This window comes from Plectropomus leopardus, chromosome 11 (genome assembly GCF_008729295.1).
Source record: "Plectropomus leopardus isolate mb chromosome 11, YSFRI_Pleo_2.0, whole genome shotgun sequence".
NCBI lineage: Eukaryota > Metazoa > Chordata > Actinopteri > Perciformes > Serranidae > Plectropomus > Plectropomus leopardus.
In genome coordinates this window covers 7,021,851-7,039,138 of record NC_056473.1, presented here as the reverse complement: position 1 = coordinate 7,039,138, position 17,288 = coordinate 7,021,851, and the positions used below count along the sequence as shown (strand labels likewise).

Below are 17,288 nucleotides of genomic sequence, written 5' to 3'. Positions count from 1 at the left end.
GGCTCTGTGTGAGAGAAATCAAGCCAATTTGCTCAGCTGTGAATGTCGGGAACGTATCTTACACACATTTATTCATCAGTTTAAGATTTGCAGTTTGCATAATATTAACTCACACAGCAGAGGAATAACTTAGGGAGCAAATTAATCCATTTGAGTTTAGGTAAAATAAGGCAGTTTGTCTGCTGCATTGTAAAACATCAGTTTGTAGTTACACATGTTGCCACAAGAGGTCAGTCTTGGCAATATGCCACGCACAACATTATGAAATCACACCTGAGCTTGTTAATGGAATTATGTTGAAATATGATATGCAGGAATTTTCACAGTGAGTCCAACATTTCTTAATAAGTCCAGAAATTGTTGGACGGCATTTTGTTTTTCAGTCAGTCAGATCCAAAGTCATCCACGTCGTTCGCGCCGTCTTCCACACCCTTAATGAGAGGAGGTGATTTCCTCTTACGCCTGCTGATGCCAAAAAAATAAAAAGATTGGAGTTAAAGAATGACATAATCTAATCAGTGTTAAATAAACACAGAAACTCAGTGACAGAAGGTGAGTGGTCACCTCATCTCGTTCCGCAGTGAGCTCAGTTGGCCATGAAGCTGCTCGTTGGTCTCGATCTGCTCGTCCAGTTCTCTCTGCAGCTTCTTTTTGGCGTGTTCCAGACGCTCGATCTCCTCCTCCGCCTCGTCCATCTGCCTCTTTGCTGTCTTCAGCCTCTGAGTCAGCTGCAGAGTTCACAAAAGTGAGATAATGAGTCACAAGTCTGCAGCTCCATATTTGATAACTTTTTTTTCTTTGTCTTTGGGGTTAAAGTCTACCTGGTCTCGCTGGCTCTGCAGGTTGATGTGCTCCTCATCCGTCTGCATCTTCATCTCCTTCACCTTGCGCTCCAGCTTGCGGTTTGCTTGCTGCAGGCTGTTGTTGTCTCTGAGAGCAAAGAGCACCGAGAGATCACATCGCTGTAACTCAACACCTTACTCATGTGTTTCAGACCAGAGATACTCTCACTCTTACAACCACGGGGAAAGTGATATGAGTGCTGCTCAATGGCTACCATCAAGCATCTGATGGACCATTATCCCTGCGCTCCAAATACAATCTCTGGATACATTTATTTCTGTAAAGAGCCATAAGGTGATTATTTCATGTGCAGGTGCTCACCTCTCCTCTACTTGCAACCTTTCTTCAAGTTCCTGGATGCGGCTGTTCAGTTTGGAGAGGAGTGAATCCTGATTGGTCCTCTGCGATCCTTCCAGATGAGACACTCTGCTCTTCAGGTCTTTATTCTGACAGAGTAATTGAAACAGAAGAATGTAATAAATTAAGGGAAATTTCAAGGTATTCTGGGGAGTTTTGGAGAACTAGTAGTGCTTTAAAGCAATGTCAAAGACCTGGAGGACACACATGCATGCACACAAGCGAGCGGACAGCTGACCGAGTCACCAGAATTAATGTTTGCATTGTGCGTTTCTGCAAACCACAAATACAATTAGTTTGAAATTTATTATGTAGCAGATATGTTGGAACTAATTTACGTTTCAGCAATGCCGTTGTTAATGTGTGGTTTGGTTTAGGAACAAAATCACATGGCTATGGTTAGGAAGATCATGTTTGGCTGAAAATACCAGTTTTGGTGGCACGATCCTGGCAGTAAACACAGAAATGTTGTGATAAAAAAAGACTGCTTTTCATGGTTTTATCTCTGCTGGAAAAACGGCTGCGGGTTGCTAAAAAAAAACACGTTTGGGCGCAAAAAATGGGCTGGAAAAAGAGTCTAAGGTCCCTAAAAACATCCATGTTGGGGCCAGTAACCCCAGAGGAAAACACCCACATTTGGGGGCTGAAAAGTCTATGGAAAACCAGCAATGGGTCCCTAAGAAAAAACACCAAATTTCAGGGCTAAAGAGCAGCAGGATACAGAGCGACAAGTCCGTAAAAAACACCCATGTCTAAGTGTTTAAAAATGGTAGAAAAAAGAGCCACGGGTCGCGAATGAACACTTAAGTTTGGGAGCAGAAAAGTAACTAGAAAAACAGCTACAGGTCCCTCAAACAATACCTACATTTAGAAGCTAAAAAGTCCCTGGAAAAAAACAACATTTTCTTCTAGCAACTGAGTTGGCATGATGCACCGTCAGCCAGTGGTTTCACATTATTCCACTGATCTACAAGACATACAGCAAGGTGCCGGAAAGAGAAGACAAAAAGTGCCAGCAGGTAAACATGGATGTAAAAACAAAAATCATTCAGCGTGTTTGTTAAAGTTAAAGAATACACACACTGCATTTTTGTGAGAAACACTGAAAGTAAACAGAAACTTTGTTTGTTTCCCCAAAACCCCCAGCAGGCTTTTTTAAGTCCGTTTGCACTAACATTTCAATGCGAGCAGAGAGAGGTCGTACCTGTCTCTCCAGGCTCATCTTGTCACACTCCAGGTCCTGCCTGACTGCTCGCTCCTGCATCAGCTCGTTTCTCATGTGATCCATCTGTCACACGCAGAGAGAAACCGTTTTTACCAGTCAGCAATGGGAGAAAGCAAACACATTTACTCAAATGCTGTTGTACATTTTGAGATAGTTGTAATTTTTATCTGAGCATTTCCATTTTATGCACACATACTTGTGTACATATATGCAAGGGTGGAGGTTTCATTTCAGCATTGGGTGGGACACATATGAAGAGTTTGGACGTCCTCTGCCAGAAAGATTTATGGCAAGAGACCCAAAATCTAATTTTCTAATCTGTCATTGTCCATTTTACTTTACTTATTTTGAGTGCAAGTAATGTATATGTTGGTTATTATCCTCCAGCTGACTTGTGGGGTTTTGTGAGGGGGGGGGGGGGGGGTACAATTGAAGTATTCCAAAAGGAGAGACAAAATTCTAGGTCCCAGGTTTCCCTGCTGATCAGGAGCTATTGGGTGCAGCTGTGATGCTCTTGTCAGCTGCTGGTGATCAATCTGGCTGAGAGGTTTTATTGTGGGGTTGGCTTATTTCTGCTCAGTTGGTTGTGGGTCTACAGAGAGTCAACACCTTCAGTTGGCTTTCTGTGTTTTTTTTGTTTTGAGTGGAAGTTTGAGTTAAGTGTGTGTTACAAATGTGATTCTTCTTTTTGCTTATAATTTTGCTTCACACCTTTTCAGTGACTCCCACTTTACTTTTGTTTTGGGACCAGTCGTTTTGTTTATCATTTTGATAGAATCAGTGGCTGGCTGTGGGGAGTTTTATTCCCACGCCACCTTTTAGAAACCAAAGGGCCTGGTTTTGCTTTCACCCTCCTGTACATGTCAGTGTTTTGCTACTCTCCCACACTGCAACCCATGTCTTTCAGGTTTGTTTTCTGGAGAAATGTAACAACAAGCACATAATATCTCTCTGCACAAGTGTGTGCCTTTTCTATATCAATTTATGTTGTAAATGTCATAATTAGTGTCACATAAAAGCTTGCCATCTACAACAGTAAAATTCAGCGTACACGCTGTTGCGTCAGTATTAAAACTCAGGGTTACACTAGTACTATTTGTTGCTAAAACTTCTGTACTTTTACTGAAGTGGGTTTTTCACACTGCTGTGTTGGTATTTTATTGGTAGAGCATTTGATAGTTCTTCCACTACTTTCATTCGGTCATAATGCATAGCATAATTCTTTAGTAAAACATAAGCAAGTGTAAATCAAGTGAGCACTGAGCCACTATTTCTTCATGCCAACATATAATCATAGAGGTCAATATGTGCTTGCACTTTCTCTGTTCTGCCTTCCATATTGACTGAAAACACGAGTGTATCTTATTAAAAAAGGCAGCACTTGCTGACAAGCACTTTGAGGTTAAATGAAAGGTTTTCAGCTTAATTCTTCAAATGAGAGGAAATGCTGTCTGGTCTGAGCAGCCACATCTCTCTCCTCTCTAATAACATCCAGAGGCCCAGTGAAGGGACTGTGAATAGTTGCTCACAATAGTTTGCTGTTTTTTGTCTTTGCACCATGTTTTGTGTCAATTAGTCTGCACCACTTTGCTCCCATGAATGGTGGCCTACTTTACAGGCGCTCTAAAGGACGTGAGGCTCTTATGACGACATCAGAGACGGAGAAACGTATATGAAGTCAGCGCGGCTCAGTCGTGTTGCAAAGTTGGGAAACAAAACAAAAAGTGTCTGAGGGGGAAATCTGAGCACTCAGCCCCTACATCTGTTTATAATAAAAACAGACGGAGGGCTGGGCGCTCACAATGAAGACGGAGCATAAAGGTTGTTTCTTCACAGTTGGGAGAATTTATGAATGTCAGAAAACACAGAGTGAGAATGAGGGAGTGAACCTGCCTGCTCTTTGGTTTTGTCCAGTCGTTCCATCAGGCGGTCGGCACTGCTGCGCTCATCACCAAGATCTTCTTCTAATTGGCTGATTCGTCCCTGAGAGGAAAGCAGCGCATGAAAAATGTGTTAAACCATCACCAACTTAATATTGCATTACAGTGTAATGTTTACAAGCCCAGAGGACATGATGAATCTGTCCTCTGAGGCTGTGGTTAAAAAAGTGACTAAGATACTTATTAAAGGGCATTGGGTAATAATGTATGAAGAAATGCAGTAAAAACATCTGAAAATCATCTAGTGAGTAAAGATTTTGTACTTTTCACTGCTAAATGAATGTTGAGGAAGAAGTGAAAGAAGAATCCTGAGAACACCCAGACAGGTCTGATAACTCTCTACAGTAAACATGAGCTTCCTCGGTCGATACGCAGTGTCAACAGTGATCACACTAGTGTCACCGTGTGATGTTGTGTCATCAGCAAGACAAACAGTGCTGAGCTGTCAGATGTTGTTGCCATGGCTCTTTTCAGTGCCCTTATACTTCACAGGAACAAGTGAGTGCAAATACTGGCTGCTGAACAGATAAACACTTCAAAACATGTAATAAACTGAGGCACGTTCGACTGTGTACTCTGATGAGAACGAGCAAACTTTGTTATTGAAAGCTCCACATGATTATCAGTTCAGAATTATGACTTTTCAGCAAATAAATATACAGTATATTATTAAAGGGAACATAACTGTTGTGATCTTAAACCAGCGTTTTTCAAGTTTGACCCATACTAGCAACTAAAATTGAGGATATCTCTGTTTTCTTTATTAATCTGTCTCTTAGACGTCCCCCAATATCATGGAAGTGCCAGAGGCATGTAAACTTAGGTGGCCCAAGTGGGGCACTGACTTATGCAGGGGTGGCATGAAGTATGAACGCTGCTGCGGGCACACAGCATAGCTTTAGTTTAGCATTTTTGTCTCCACTAACCCTACCTACTGTAATTTTTAACATACAGTGTCTTACATTTCTGTTTAGATGAAAAGATAAATAGACCTACCAATCACAACACAACAAAGTGACACCACAAAAATGTAAAATAAAGCCTCCATACGTTGTTAAAGAAATTGTTCCTCCAAAAGTAGAAACTACAATAGCAAGTATAAAGTGCAACAAATTAAAATAAATGTACAACCTTTTTAACAGTTGTATCAATTTATTTGTAATTAAAATTAGTCAGGCTAGACAATACTCTGGCACATTACCGCCTCTCAGGTGTAAGACTGAATTAAATATGAATACAAACTCAAATTCAGTTTACTCATCAAACAGTTCAGACTGACTGGGCAGACAGCCAATCATAATAGGGTGGCACCTGGGACGGCCAATCACATTTCAGAGGTGGCCCGTGCCATAATAAATTGGGGCGGCATGGTGGTACAGTGGTTAGCACTTTCACCTCAGGGCAAATAGATCCAAGTTCGAATCGCTGGTAGGCTGGGGCCCTTCTGTGTGGAGTTTACATGTTCTCCTCATGTCAGTGTGGGCAGGCTAGACTAATTGGTTACTCTAAATCAGCTGTAGGTGTGTATGTGTGCTTGAATGGTTGTTTGTCTTTATGTGTCAGCCCTGTGATAGTCTGGCGACCTGTCCCGGGTGTACCCCACCTCTCGCCCAAGTTCAACTGCAATAGGCTCCAGCCCCCGTACAACCCTGAACCAGGATAAGTGGATTTCTGGAAAATGAATGAATGAATAAATACTACATTGCTAATGAACCCCTTACATTTGACTTAACTTACAAGTTTTCTAAATTCAGTGAAAAATTCACCCCCTAAATAACCATTTGTGTATCAATTACTCAACTTGTGCTACCTTGAATTCTTAAAAAATGTTTTTCTCACGTCTTCATGGTAAGCAAAGAATTCAAAAAAAGGTCATTAGTGAAACTGAACTGACACTCTTAAACACCAAAACTACCAAAATAACACCATCAAACTAACTAATGGAGGCAGCAATAGATTAGCAGCTCCTGTGCTCAGCGAGGTCAAATTAAGGTTCCTGGCTGGAGAGGGCTGTCTGTGTGGGAAGCACTGAGCATAAGACTGGATATGCACCAGTTGTGTCTGTTTGTAGAAGGATGTTTTGAAATGTTAATGACTTCAATTCATTAACATTTTCTGGGTTTTTGGATTCTTTGTTCAACGTGGAGGCATGCCAGAAAGTCAAAGTTTCCTTCACAAATTCAATGTAACACAGTTTGAGTTGGTATACAAATGGTCATTTTGCAGGCAAAGTATTCTTTTAAGGTTTCTTGACTCGTTTACCTCCATGAGTTTGACCTGCCGTTCTCGATCTCCCACCGAGGCTGCGTTCCTCTCCTCCAGCTCCTCCATCTTCTGCTCCAGCTGCCGGCCCCTCAGCTGGGCCTCCTGCTGCTCCCTGCGACACCGCCGCAGATCCTCCTCCAGAGGAAGCAGCTGAACACATAACAGACGATAAAGCAAACACACTGTAAGATAAGGTAACATGCAACGTCTGCTGTTAGGTAATGGTTGATCCGTCCGTCATAACACAAAAGCAGAATTACTACTCTTTATGTTTCTGTTAAATCTCGCTCTGAACACCTAATCAGAAGAAAAACACTGAAACAAAGCAACATAACTGCTTTCCCTCCTGGTGTTGACTTTTCATTTTACTTTATTGGTGACTCAGGCAGTTGAACCCACATGCTGATGAATCAGACAATGAGCACCACACCTCTTCCTGAAGTTTTTTGGCTGCCTGACGGGATTTCTCCAGCTCTGCTCCCTTTTCCTGCAGCTGCCTCCGCAGCTCGTCCAACTCCCTCTGACTCTTCTCTCGGGCCTCATCAACCTGGTTCTGAAGCACATCTGTGGACGCCTCGCACTCCTCCATGATGATATTCATCTGAGAGAAACAAAGAGCTTCTACAGTGAGATAAGTGCACGCCTGTGGGTACACGACCAAGACAAGTACAAAAAATATTGGCTGTTTCTGCTGATCTCATGTGGCTTCAGGGTTAAGATAACAGAGTTTCAGGCCTCATTTGGCTCCATAAGGGCCCAAAAACTAGTCCAAGTCTACCTCTCACCTTCCTCTGCAGTTGCTCCACAGTCCTGTCCTGCAGCCTCCTCTCATCCTCCAGCTCGGTTTTTGTCTTCCACAGCTCCTCTACTTGTTTCCTCTCCTCTTTAAGCTTCTCCTTCAGGTCCCTGTGCTCATGATTTAGCTTGGTCAACTTGCTCTGAAAGAACAAACAAACAACGGAAACTGGAGACCTTGAGCTTCCGAGCATGGCTGAAAAGGCAGTTCACGGCGTGGAGAGCCAAGAAATGTGATGACTTGAATTACCGCCTCACAGATGTATCCCTCTGTGAACAAGTCAAACTGCAGTTTCAGTTTATATACATATCTGTCCACACTCATATGTAGCTGTGACAGAAGACAATACTTCAAATATAAATTTTGCTGCAAAGAAGTTCCAAATCCAAAACCGAGGATGCTACACACACATCTTCAACCGGCAGTTATACAATCAGCACCGTGTACCATGTGAAGATTAGTGTCGCTGATTCAGAATCGAACAACACGTCTCTCATTCTGTTCCTACTGCCTGCAATAATGTCAAGAAAACATTATGATCACAGTGAAATTGGCCTTTTGGACATAAATGTTGTCACATCATCATTTTATTCTTTTAGACATTTATGTGAAATTATGTCATAATCAGCCAATAAATTCTTGAGTTATGACCAAAAAATATGTTTGACTTTGATCAAAAATCAGTTCGTGTGGAGGTTTGTGCCAAATTTGAAGAAATTTCCTTAAGGTGTTCTATAGATATTATGTTCACAAGAATGAAACAAGCAAGGCGACAGTGACCTTAACCCAAAATCTAATTTTAATCCGTAAGTCCAAGGGGACGTTTGTGCCATATTTGAGGAAATTCCCTCAAGGTGTTGTTAAGATATTGAATTCACTTGAATGAGATGCATGAAAGGTCAGAGTGACCGTGACACTTGACCTTTGACCACCCAAATCTAATCAGTTCATCCTTAAGTCCAAGTGAACGTTTGTGCCAAATTTGAATAATTTCCCTCAAGGTCTACTTGAGATATCGCAGTCACGAGAATGGGACAGACGGGCATAACTAGAGTGGGTGGATTGCAACAAAGTACACTGCAGTTACAGGAAATTCATCTCATTAAGCTGTTTCTCTGAAGCTAACAGCAACCTCACTTTACCTGCACGTCCTCCAGGCGAGTGAGCAGCGACTGGTTAGACTGACACATCTCCTCCTCATTCCTCCTCACATCTCTTAGCGCCTCCTCAACCTGCTGCTTCTCCCTCTGAGGAGGAACATACAGATATACATAGAAAGTAGCCAAAGAGATCACATCAATATGAGTGCTGATTAAAAAAACGGCTTGGAAGAAGCTAAAATAAATCAGCTGTCCCACCTCCAGCTGCTTTGCTCTCTGCTCCAGCTGTCTCTCAGTGATTTTAGACTCCTGGACTGCCTGATTCAGCTGATCCACCTTGTTGTTCAGCTCCTGCACCTTTCCTCTCAGCTGATCTCTGTCCTGGCTCAGCTCCTTCAGCTGAACCTTTGCTACTCCTCTCTCTTCCTCTGCTTCAACCTTCTTTTGTCCCAACACAGCGCTGCTCTGTGACACAGGATGGAACAATAAATGATGAAACCATGAAACCATGTTTTTGCTTTTGGAAATGAAGAGAAATAGTACAAACACATCTTTCCTGTTACCTCTTTAGCCAGCTCTAAATCCCTGAGCAGCTTTTCAAGCTCATTTTCGTATTCATCCTTCAGAGCGGTCATGTACGAATCATGAGTCTCCACCTCCTCTTTTAGTGCCCCCTTCAGGGCGCTGAGCTCCCTCTCCCTGCGGTGCAGCACCTCCTCTTGCTCCTCCTTCACCTGCAGCATTTCCTGGAAGTCCATACGCATCTGCGCCATTTCCTGTCAGACATCCATCAAAATACTAAGTCACAACCTCGAGTCCAGTCTAGGAGCTTTACAGCTGCAACTTCAGCTCTACAGCTTTTAAAATGTATTTAGTTCATGTGTTTTCATTTACCTCCAGAAGAACTTCTTTCTCTGCATTTATCACCTCGGTCCTCTTGGCTTGGTCCAGCTCGTCGTGCATTTCCGAGAGTTGCTGCTGAAGATCTTTCATCTCCGTCTTAGACCGATCCCGCTCTACCTTCATCTGAATCAGCCTGACAATGTACAAAAATATGCAGGGAAGAGAAATGACAGACATCATTTAGCTTTTATATCCAGGAAAGAAACCTGCTGACTAACATTTTAGAAACGTGCTTGAGAGAACTAGATAACAAAAACAGGATATCTGCTGCACGCTTAATCCAAATGGTATTTGACCCTGCTTTCGGTTAAATGACCTTCAGCGGATCATACATCACAGTTCACTTGAATGACCTCAGAGTATGAGCTTAGTTACAGAAAGTGGAGCACAGCATAGAGCTTAAGTTCATGGTTATTCTGTTGAGCTCTGCATTTCTAAACATTAAAGCATTTAATTTGCTTTCCAAGAATAAACATCGGACTTTGTTTGTTACACTTGGTGTTGCAAAACCTGGAATCATTTAAAGGAACTGTTCAAAATTTTTGGGAGGGCCCGTTTTTTTTTCTTGCCAAGAGTAATTCTGCGTTCACATGGAATCAGGCAGACTGTGGACAGCACACGGACAAGATCTTCTGGATTGCACGGACAAAACAAGCAAACAGTCCGACATGACAATATAATGCAATGGTGATGCTGTATTGTTTACAACTATTCTGCGGTTATTACTGTAGGTAATTATCCTAGTAATGTCCAGTTATTGTCCAAATCACCTGTGTTTATGTGAAGGAATACATAACATCCAATTGTAAATTACATTGTGACAGACACGAAAAGTTGAAATATTTTAACTTTGATCGGCAATGCCGTCTACCATTGACGTTGCCGGTATTCGCCGCGATCCTCACCTAATTTTACTGTCCTTCGCACTTAGGCAAGGCAAGGCAGCCTTATTTGTAAAGCACATTTCATACAACAGTGCAAGGTGCTTTACAGAGTAATACAATATAAAAGCATAATAAAAGATACAGATTTATAATAAAAGAGAAAAGAAATAAGATATACGGGGTAAATCAATTACTAAATGATTAAATAATTATTAATTATTAAAAAACAAAAGTGCAGACAAGAGGTGCAAAGATAATTTAAAATGATTTAAAAATCAAGTTTAAAAATAAGTTGGTAGTCATTAGCGGGTGGAGTAGGCAGTGTAAAAAAGGAATGTTTTTAGCTTTTTAAGCACTGATTTCAAAATAGCAAAGTAACAGCTAGCCAATAGCATGCTAGCCGTTTCCTTCTGTTTTCAGTCTTTATTGGTTGAAATCTTGGTGGTTTAAAACTTGATGCTTTTCTCCCGTTGTAGCCCTCATTAAGCAGATAATAGCTGGACATTTTTACATAACGCAGTTTTTATGGTAGACTTTGTCCAGTCACTCGGGGGTCAGATTCTTACTCCTGTTTGGTAGACTGAAGTTGGGCCTCGATCTCAGCCAGTCTGCCGCTGAGTTTGCTGCACTCTTCCTGACTTTTGTCCAACTGTTCCTGCAGTTTCTTCTTCTCTGTCCTGGCCTTTTCACAAGCTTTGGCCAGAGTCTTTTCATTCTGCGCAACAAAAAAAAAAAACAAAACATCATCAGTCACAGGAATAGGAAGTGAGTGTCTGAGAGGTGAATCAGCAGGATGGGGCTGCACTACACCTTAATCTCCGTTTCCAGTTTTTGCTTTAATTCAGACACTTCTCTCTCCAGCGCCGCCTGTTTCTCCTGCAAAAGCTTCACCCCGGCTGCGTAATCCTACATGTGTGAAGAGGGAAACACCCAGTATTGTTAGTTTCAGTCATGCTGCACAGTGATCAGCACTGGCAAACATCTCATCCCAACACACACTTTTTCCTTCCCCCCCTCAACATTTTCAGCAGTCTTCCACTTGACCTGGTTGACCTTTTCAAGCAGCAGGGTGACTTTCTTCTCAGTGGTGGAGTCATCATCAGCCGTCCTGAGAGGCAAGAAGGAATATTTCACCAACAGTTTAGCACTAACTTGGTGTAGTGTATGTTAAATGAAATGTAGTCAGTTGCCAAACAAAGACATGGCAGCACAGGACCTCTCAGTGGAGTGAAAGAAAAAGGTGTAACTGTTTTCACTCAGCCTGATTTAATATACAATGGTTTTTAGCATAACATCTCTACTTCAGCACATTTAAAAAAGCAAGTGATGGCTTATAAAAATGTTCCATGCAAAGAAGTTATTTTATCAGTGGAAACAACTACATGCTCTGCATTCCTGACTGCTGCGTGAGCGTACACAGCTGGAGCAGCAGCCCCTTATCTGAATACACTACATGATCACAACCACAAGCTAATCACCAAGAGGTGACTGTAGGGTCAAAAGAGAAAGAGTCTGGAACTCCAGTCGAGAGTACAACCTTATTTATTAGCCTGTTTTAAAAGAACAGTTAGAATTTTTGGGAAAATTGTACATCTGCACAATAAATTTGAAGCTACAGCTGTTTACCTTAGCTTAGCAAAAATGCAGGAAACAGAGGGAAAGAGCTCGATCCACCCTTTTACCAATCAAACCAAATCTCCTCAGTTCAACTCCAGATAGTTTCTATCCAAAAAATAGTCCAGAACATGAGCCCATACAAAACCCCAAGCTTGTCATTTCCACCCATTGTTTTTTGGACAAATTAAATAAAGGGAACTGGACATGTTAACAAGTGAGCTTTAAATAGGCTGGTAGATGAATTTTGTAACTAATAACTAAAAAAACTAACTAACTAAAAAAAATATATATTCTATTCTTAGCTTATTTTATTCAGCTTTTTGTTAAAGCGTGTTGTTTAATGTTGCACAAATGCATTGCATTGACAATTGAATTGAACTGAATTGAACTGAATTGAATTGAATTGAATTGAATTGAATTGAATTGAATTGAATTGAACTGAACTGAACTGAACTGAACTGAATTGAACTGAATTGAATTGAATTGAATTGAATTGAACTGAACTGAAAAATCATATTGTCCAAAATGTCAAACTGTTTCCTGAGTGAGTGGTGCTTACCCGTCCTTTAGGTAAGTGAACAGTATTTGTTTTGCTGTGTCTTCAGGAGGGTCGACCGAGACTTCTTGCTGTCCTTTCAGAAGATCAGGAGTGACCTGGTTAGGGAATATACAGCAAATAAATACACTCTTTTAAATGACAGCTGTGTCATGCCACGAATCTCTTTACCTGTGCATCTCTTTCATCAGATTCATCAGTCTGGTCACTGCATGATTTAGAGATGAAGGGTTTCTCTGCCCTGTGAAGCATTTTTGCAGCCTGTGGAGACATCGTCTCTTTTCCAGTGAGTCCTTTAATAAGCAGGGCGCTGGGCTTGTTCTCCTCCCTTGACAAAGAGGCTTCTCCACTGAGGAGTCGAGCCCTGGCTGACCCCGGAGGATACATCCCACCTGGGGTCTCGCTCCTGACAGCCTTCAGAGACGACGCTCTGCTGGAGGAAGAAGACGAGGACGAGGAGTCCGAAGTTCGACTGCTGTCCACGCTGCGTGACCTTCGACACTGCTCTGGATTCAACCGATTCCTTGGTCCTCCTCTTCCCCTCCGCTGACTGCTGTTGAACTGGCTTATTAGTTTCCCTACTGATATGAAGGGGTCTGTGTCCACTGAGTTTGGGGACCTTGCAGGGGCTTGTATACCTGAGGGAGGCATCTTGTTTTCACTCTGGTCCACCTCTGAGCCCTCGGCAGGCAGAGGGATCCTGGGTTTGTTCACATTCTCAGGAGGAAGGCCGGTGTTTAGCTGTGCAGGTCGAGCAACTGAAGCTGTTGAGGGAATGACTAAATTCAGATTATTACTTTCAGGGTCATAAGGTTTCAGAATCTCCGGGTGTTTCTGATAATGAAACGTGGAGGAGGTTGACGGAGAGTGTCTTTCATCCACAGACCTCCTCACCACGCCAGGATTGTACCCTGCCTGATGAGTAATGACGGAGACGTCCCGGTGGATCTCCTGTCCAGAACTGTTCAGAACCACATAGGGCTGACCTTTAATCCCCTGGATCTGCACCCTGACTCCAAACAAGTTGTCCTGGTTGCCTCTAGGACTGTGTGGCTGTGCGTAGCTCCGCTGTATCCTGACGTCCGGAGAGCCACTCAGCCTGTGAGACTCCATCGTGACTCAGAACTGGTAAAAAAAAAAAACCTGCATGTTAAAAATGACACTCTGTATGGGAATTGGATGCATCAGGTTGATGGAGCTGAAGCTGGTGTTTACACAACATTGCAGCAGGGTCAGAGCCACGCCGGGACACAATGACAGACATCTAGGGAGCTCCTCACACAGCTGTGCTAAGCCAACATAAAGACTGAATAAATGGACACTGACAAGAGCCTGATATTGCTGTGCAATGAAAACAGCTCCTTCTGTGTGCTCATGACAGTGTACTATTGTACAACTGCATGACGACTACAACTGGCCGGGGTCTCCGAGGTGTCGTCACCCACTTCATGGGATGACACTCAAGGAAATTTTTTTGTCCACAAATATGTTACTGTGAGGCTGAAGCACAGGAACACAAGAGGGGTTGTGCAGCTGACGAAGCTTCTTAAGAGCACCATCCTGAGTCGCTTTAATTAATAACACAACGGCTCATTTATAATAATAAAGTTCCAAAAAATATATTGGTACCACTTGCTAATACAAATAGTTTGCTTAATAATGTTAGTACATCGTTTTGGAATACTGGAATACTACAGTTTAATAGTAAGACATTAACAAGCAGCATTTGGGTTGCCAGGTTGTGGAAAATTTTCCTCCTCCAGCGTAACACTTGTTTTGTCCTTGAAGTAAACTCTTAAAAGTCCCTTCAAATAATACATTTTATAAAACCCTTGTAATGTCCTCCCGATTGCTATAAACCTTTTATCCTCTGGGGTCATTCTTACCCCGCCCTGTTTTGAATGTTATTCATAGCATATTGTATAAATTGTCAATCCATTCTGTGTTACATCTTTAGTCTTACTTCAGTCCAACCCTTTACCACACAGTTTTCCCCTTGTTTTGGAATTTAGAATAGACCTTGTTTACATAAGTATAAAAAATATATCTTGATAGCAAAAGATTTCATTTGGGGTCAGATTGACCCCAAGGACAACACTAGGGTTAAACTTTGTTTAAAAATGACTAATAAATCTACCTTCTAAATGAAACATTTGACCACTAAAATCTGTTTATTACCAACTTTAATGACTTGAAATTAGTAACATCAGCTTCTTCTACAACAGTCATACAGTGGGACTGGGCAATATATTGTTATTATATTGATAAGATATCGTCTTAGGTCTTTGGATTAGCATAAGTGTTGGTTTTTACTGGTTTTAAAGGCTGCATTACAGTAAAGTAATGTCATTTTCTGAACTTACCAGACTCTTTTAGCTGATCTGTTATTTTCTTTAACCAACTAAATCTCTATATCCACATTTGCTTATGATTATTTATCGAAAATCTCAATGTAGGAATATTTTCTTAAAACGCTAAATGTTAACCCTACAATGAAATTGCAATATTGATGTTGTGGTCAAAGTTCATTAGGTCAAATATATTGTGATATTTCATTTTCTTTATATCTCCCAGCCTTACCATACAGTTCATTTAAGAGCTAAAAAAGACAAAACAAGTGGTATGTACCAGAGGTACAATTTGGCAACCCCAATTATGCTCTTATTAATAGCTTATAACTGTTCTATGAAACATTAGTGAATATTTATTGACCATTAATAACGCTAATAACACTAATTACAGTTTCTAGTGTGCTTTATTAAAAAGAGTAAACATATTAATCTAAATCAAGGTCCTATATTTGCGTAGTATGTTACAGGGATTTTTCTTACATTATTTTATTTTGGCACTTTTTAACTTAGTCGTCTAACTGAACTTGTAAAATAAGACTCACTGTTGATGAGAGAATCCCAAGCAGGTAGGCTGTGAAAATGTAACGTTACTGCGGATCTGCGTGTATCCGGTTTTACTTCGTAAAGTTCACCTCACACTTTAAATAGTTCAACAAAGTCGACTTGCGAAAACTTACACTAGTATAATACATTCAGAAGCAGAAATTAAAATGCCAGATCGCACAAAAACGGAGATTTGTACTGACAGATGAAGAAAGAAGATTATAAAGTAACATAAAGTACAATAAACTCACCGCGGAGTCCCGCAGATACACAACAAACCACTGAAGAAACAATATGGTGTTATTATTTAAGGATCTCGCGTTGTAAATACATCGATCAGAGCTGAAACTTACCCGCTGTGTGTCCCGTCTGAGTGTTGGACAGAGTCCTCCTCCTCCTTCTCTGTCCGCTCAGACTGTCCTGTCTCCGCCCGGACACGAGCCCTGAGTCCCGCTCAGAGAGGCGTTCACTGCTCTCACATATTCAAAACATATGATCCTCTGCTGCCAAGTGCGGAATATCATTGGTATGGAAGCCCATTTCTGCCTATACAATGAAAACGATCATGCAAATCTTTATAAAAGGAAAGTCTCTTAAAATGCCTATTTTGAGAAAATTTCTCATTATTATGAGATACTAACAGTATTTCAAGAGAGATTTTAAGTATGAAAAACTGTATACACACTGCATGTGTGCCTTTTTATCTGTCTTAACCATTGTACATAGTGTATTTTAGGAAGCCTATAACATCAGGCAAGAGACTACCAATGAAAATTAGCTCCCCAGCTAATTCGGGTGCATTTAGGCTACATTTGTTTAAATGTGGATTAATGTGCACTGTCCCTTTTTAAATAAATAAATTTCAAAATAACAAATAACAGGATCTTTCCTGTATCACATTGGTGGACAGTAAAAAAAAAAAAACAAAAAAAAAACTATACTGTATTTGTTAATGGAAACTAATAATGAACAGAACAATAAGACCATTTGTATTCTGATAGTGTGTGTAGTGGGAAATATAACTAACAAAGGCTGTTGGGGGGATAAAAGATGTTAAAAGTTCCCATAAACACACCAGGATTGCAGATATTTTTATTTACTAGTGTAGTTTATAGCAGCCTTTATTGTCATCTCTGAATATTCCTAAAGCCAGAAACGTTTGTCACTGGCCCTGCAAATGGTTCTTTTTTATTTAGTTTTATCAAAGAGGACTTTAGAAGAAAGAGACCACAGTTTTTCAGACAAATATTTTATGTTTCTGTTGGACTTCTTGTGTTAAACCATAAAAAAAATTAAGGGGGAGACAGGTGATGACAGGCAACAAAGTTACCCACACACAAACCTTTAATGTTATAATTACATGATCTAACCCTTAAACCTCCTGGCCACAACAGGACAGACATTTGATTCTCAGTAAGTTTATGGGATCATAATTGTGTAGCATATAACACAAGGGTGAACATATTAATCTGGAGGTCTGAGGGTCCTCCCCCAAGAAACTTTGAGTATCAAACACTTAATTTTCTGCATTCTGGTGAGTTTTCATGCACCAATTTGTGCCTTTCCTGCACCAATTCATGGTGGAAATATCATTCTTCAACGATGCACTTTGCTTCATCTTCTTTCTGGTTTCTGGCAGATCATAACCAATGCTTTAGAGGTTGCATACTGCCACCTACTTTACTGGGTGCATTGTTGCATCTGAGGCACTTTCTGGCATTTCAAAAGTGCAAATGCTAACATCTGATGTTAAGGTGGCCAGATCCCCTGCATGCTTCCTAAAATCTATGCCTATGGTTTAACAACAGGCTTGTCTCTTTTTGCCAGTGCAGTTTGTAATTTTCGGCCTTCACTGTCGTACAATGATTTTTCCAAAAATTTTGTCTCTCTTGCATCTTACGTTACATT

The 17,288-nt window shown here is 41.1% G+C and overlaps 1 protein-coding gene across 4 annotated transcripts; it reads right to left on the bottom strand.

Annotated features, from left to right (window-relative positions):
• Positions 1-15: 15 nt before the first annotated feature.
• LOC121949990 (cingulin-like protein 1) lies at positions 16-15,791 on the bottom strand. 4 transcript variants are annotated; one of them, XM_042495881.1, is made up of 19 exons: positions 15,734-15,791; positions 12,658-13,611; positions 12,490-12,584; positions 11,313-11,421; positions 11,124-11,219; positions 10,880-11,028; positions 9,421-9,562; positions 9,090-9,302; positions 8,785-8,991; positions 8,569-8,673; positions 7,416-7,568; positions 7,061-7,231; positions 6,628-6,780; positions 4,319-4,408; positions 2,405-2,488; positions 1,165-1,289; positions 822-930; positions 565-728; positions 16-465 (listed from the first exon to the last, which is right to left on the bottom strand). In XM_042495881.1, the coding sequence occupies exons 2-19, from the start codon at positions 13,597-13,599 to the stop codon at positions 384-386; spliced, it is 3,189 nt and encodes a 1,062-aa protein (XP_042351815.1). In that variant the 5' UTR covers positions 13,600-13,611; positions 15,734-15,791; the 3' UTR covers positions 16-383. The 4 variants fall into 4 exon arrangements, with proteins under 4 accessions (XP_042351815.1, XP_042351817.1, XP_042351818.1 ...); XM_042495883.1 differs by having other exon boundaries at positions 16-462; XM_042495884.1 differs by having other exon boundaries at positions 11,358-11,421.
• Positions 15,792-17,288: the final 1,497 nt, after the last annotated feature.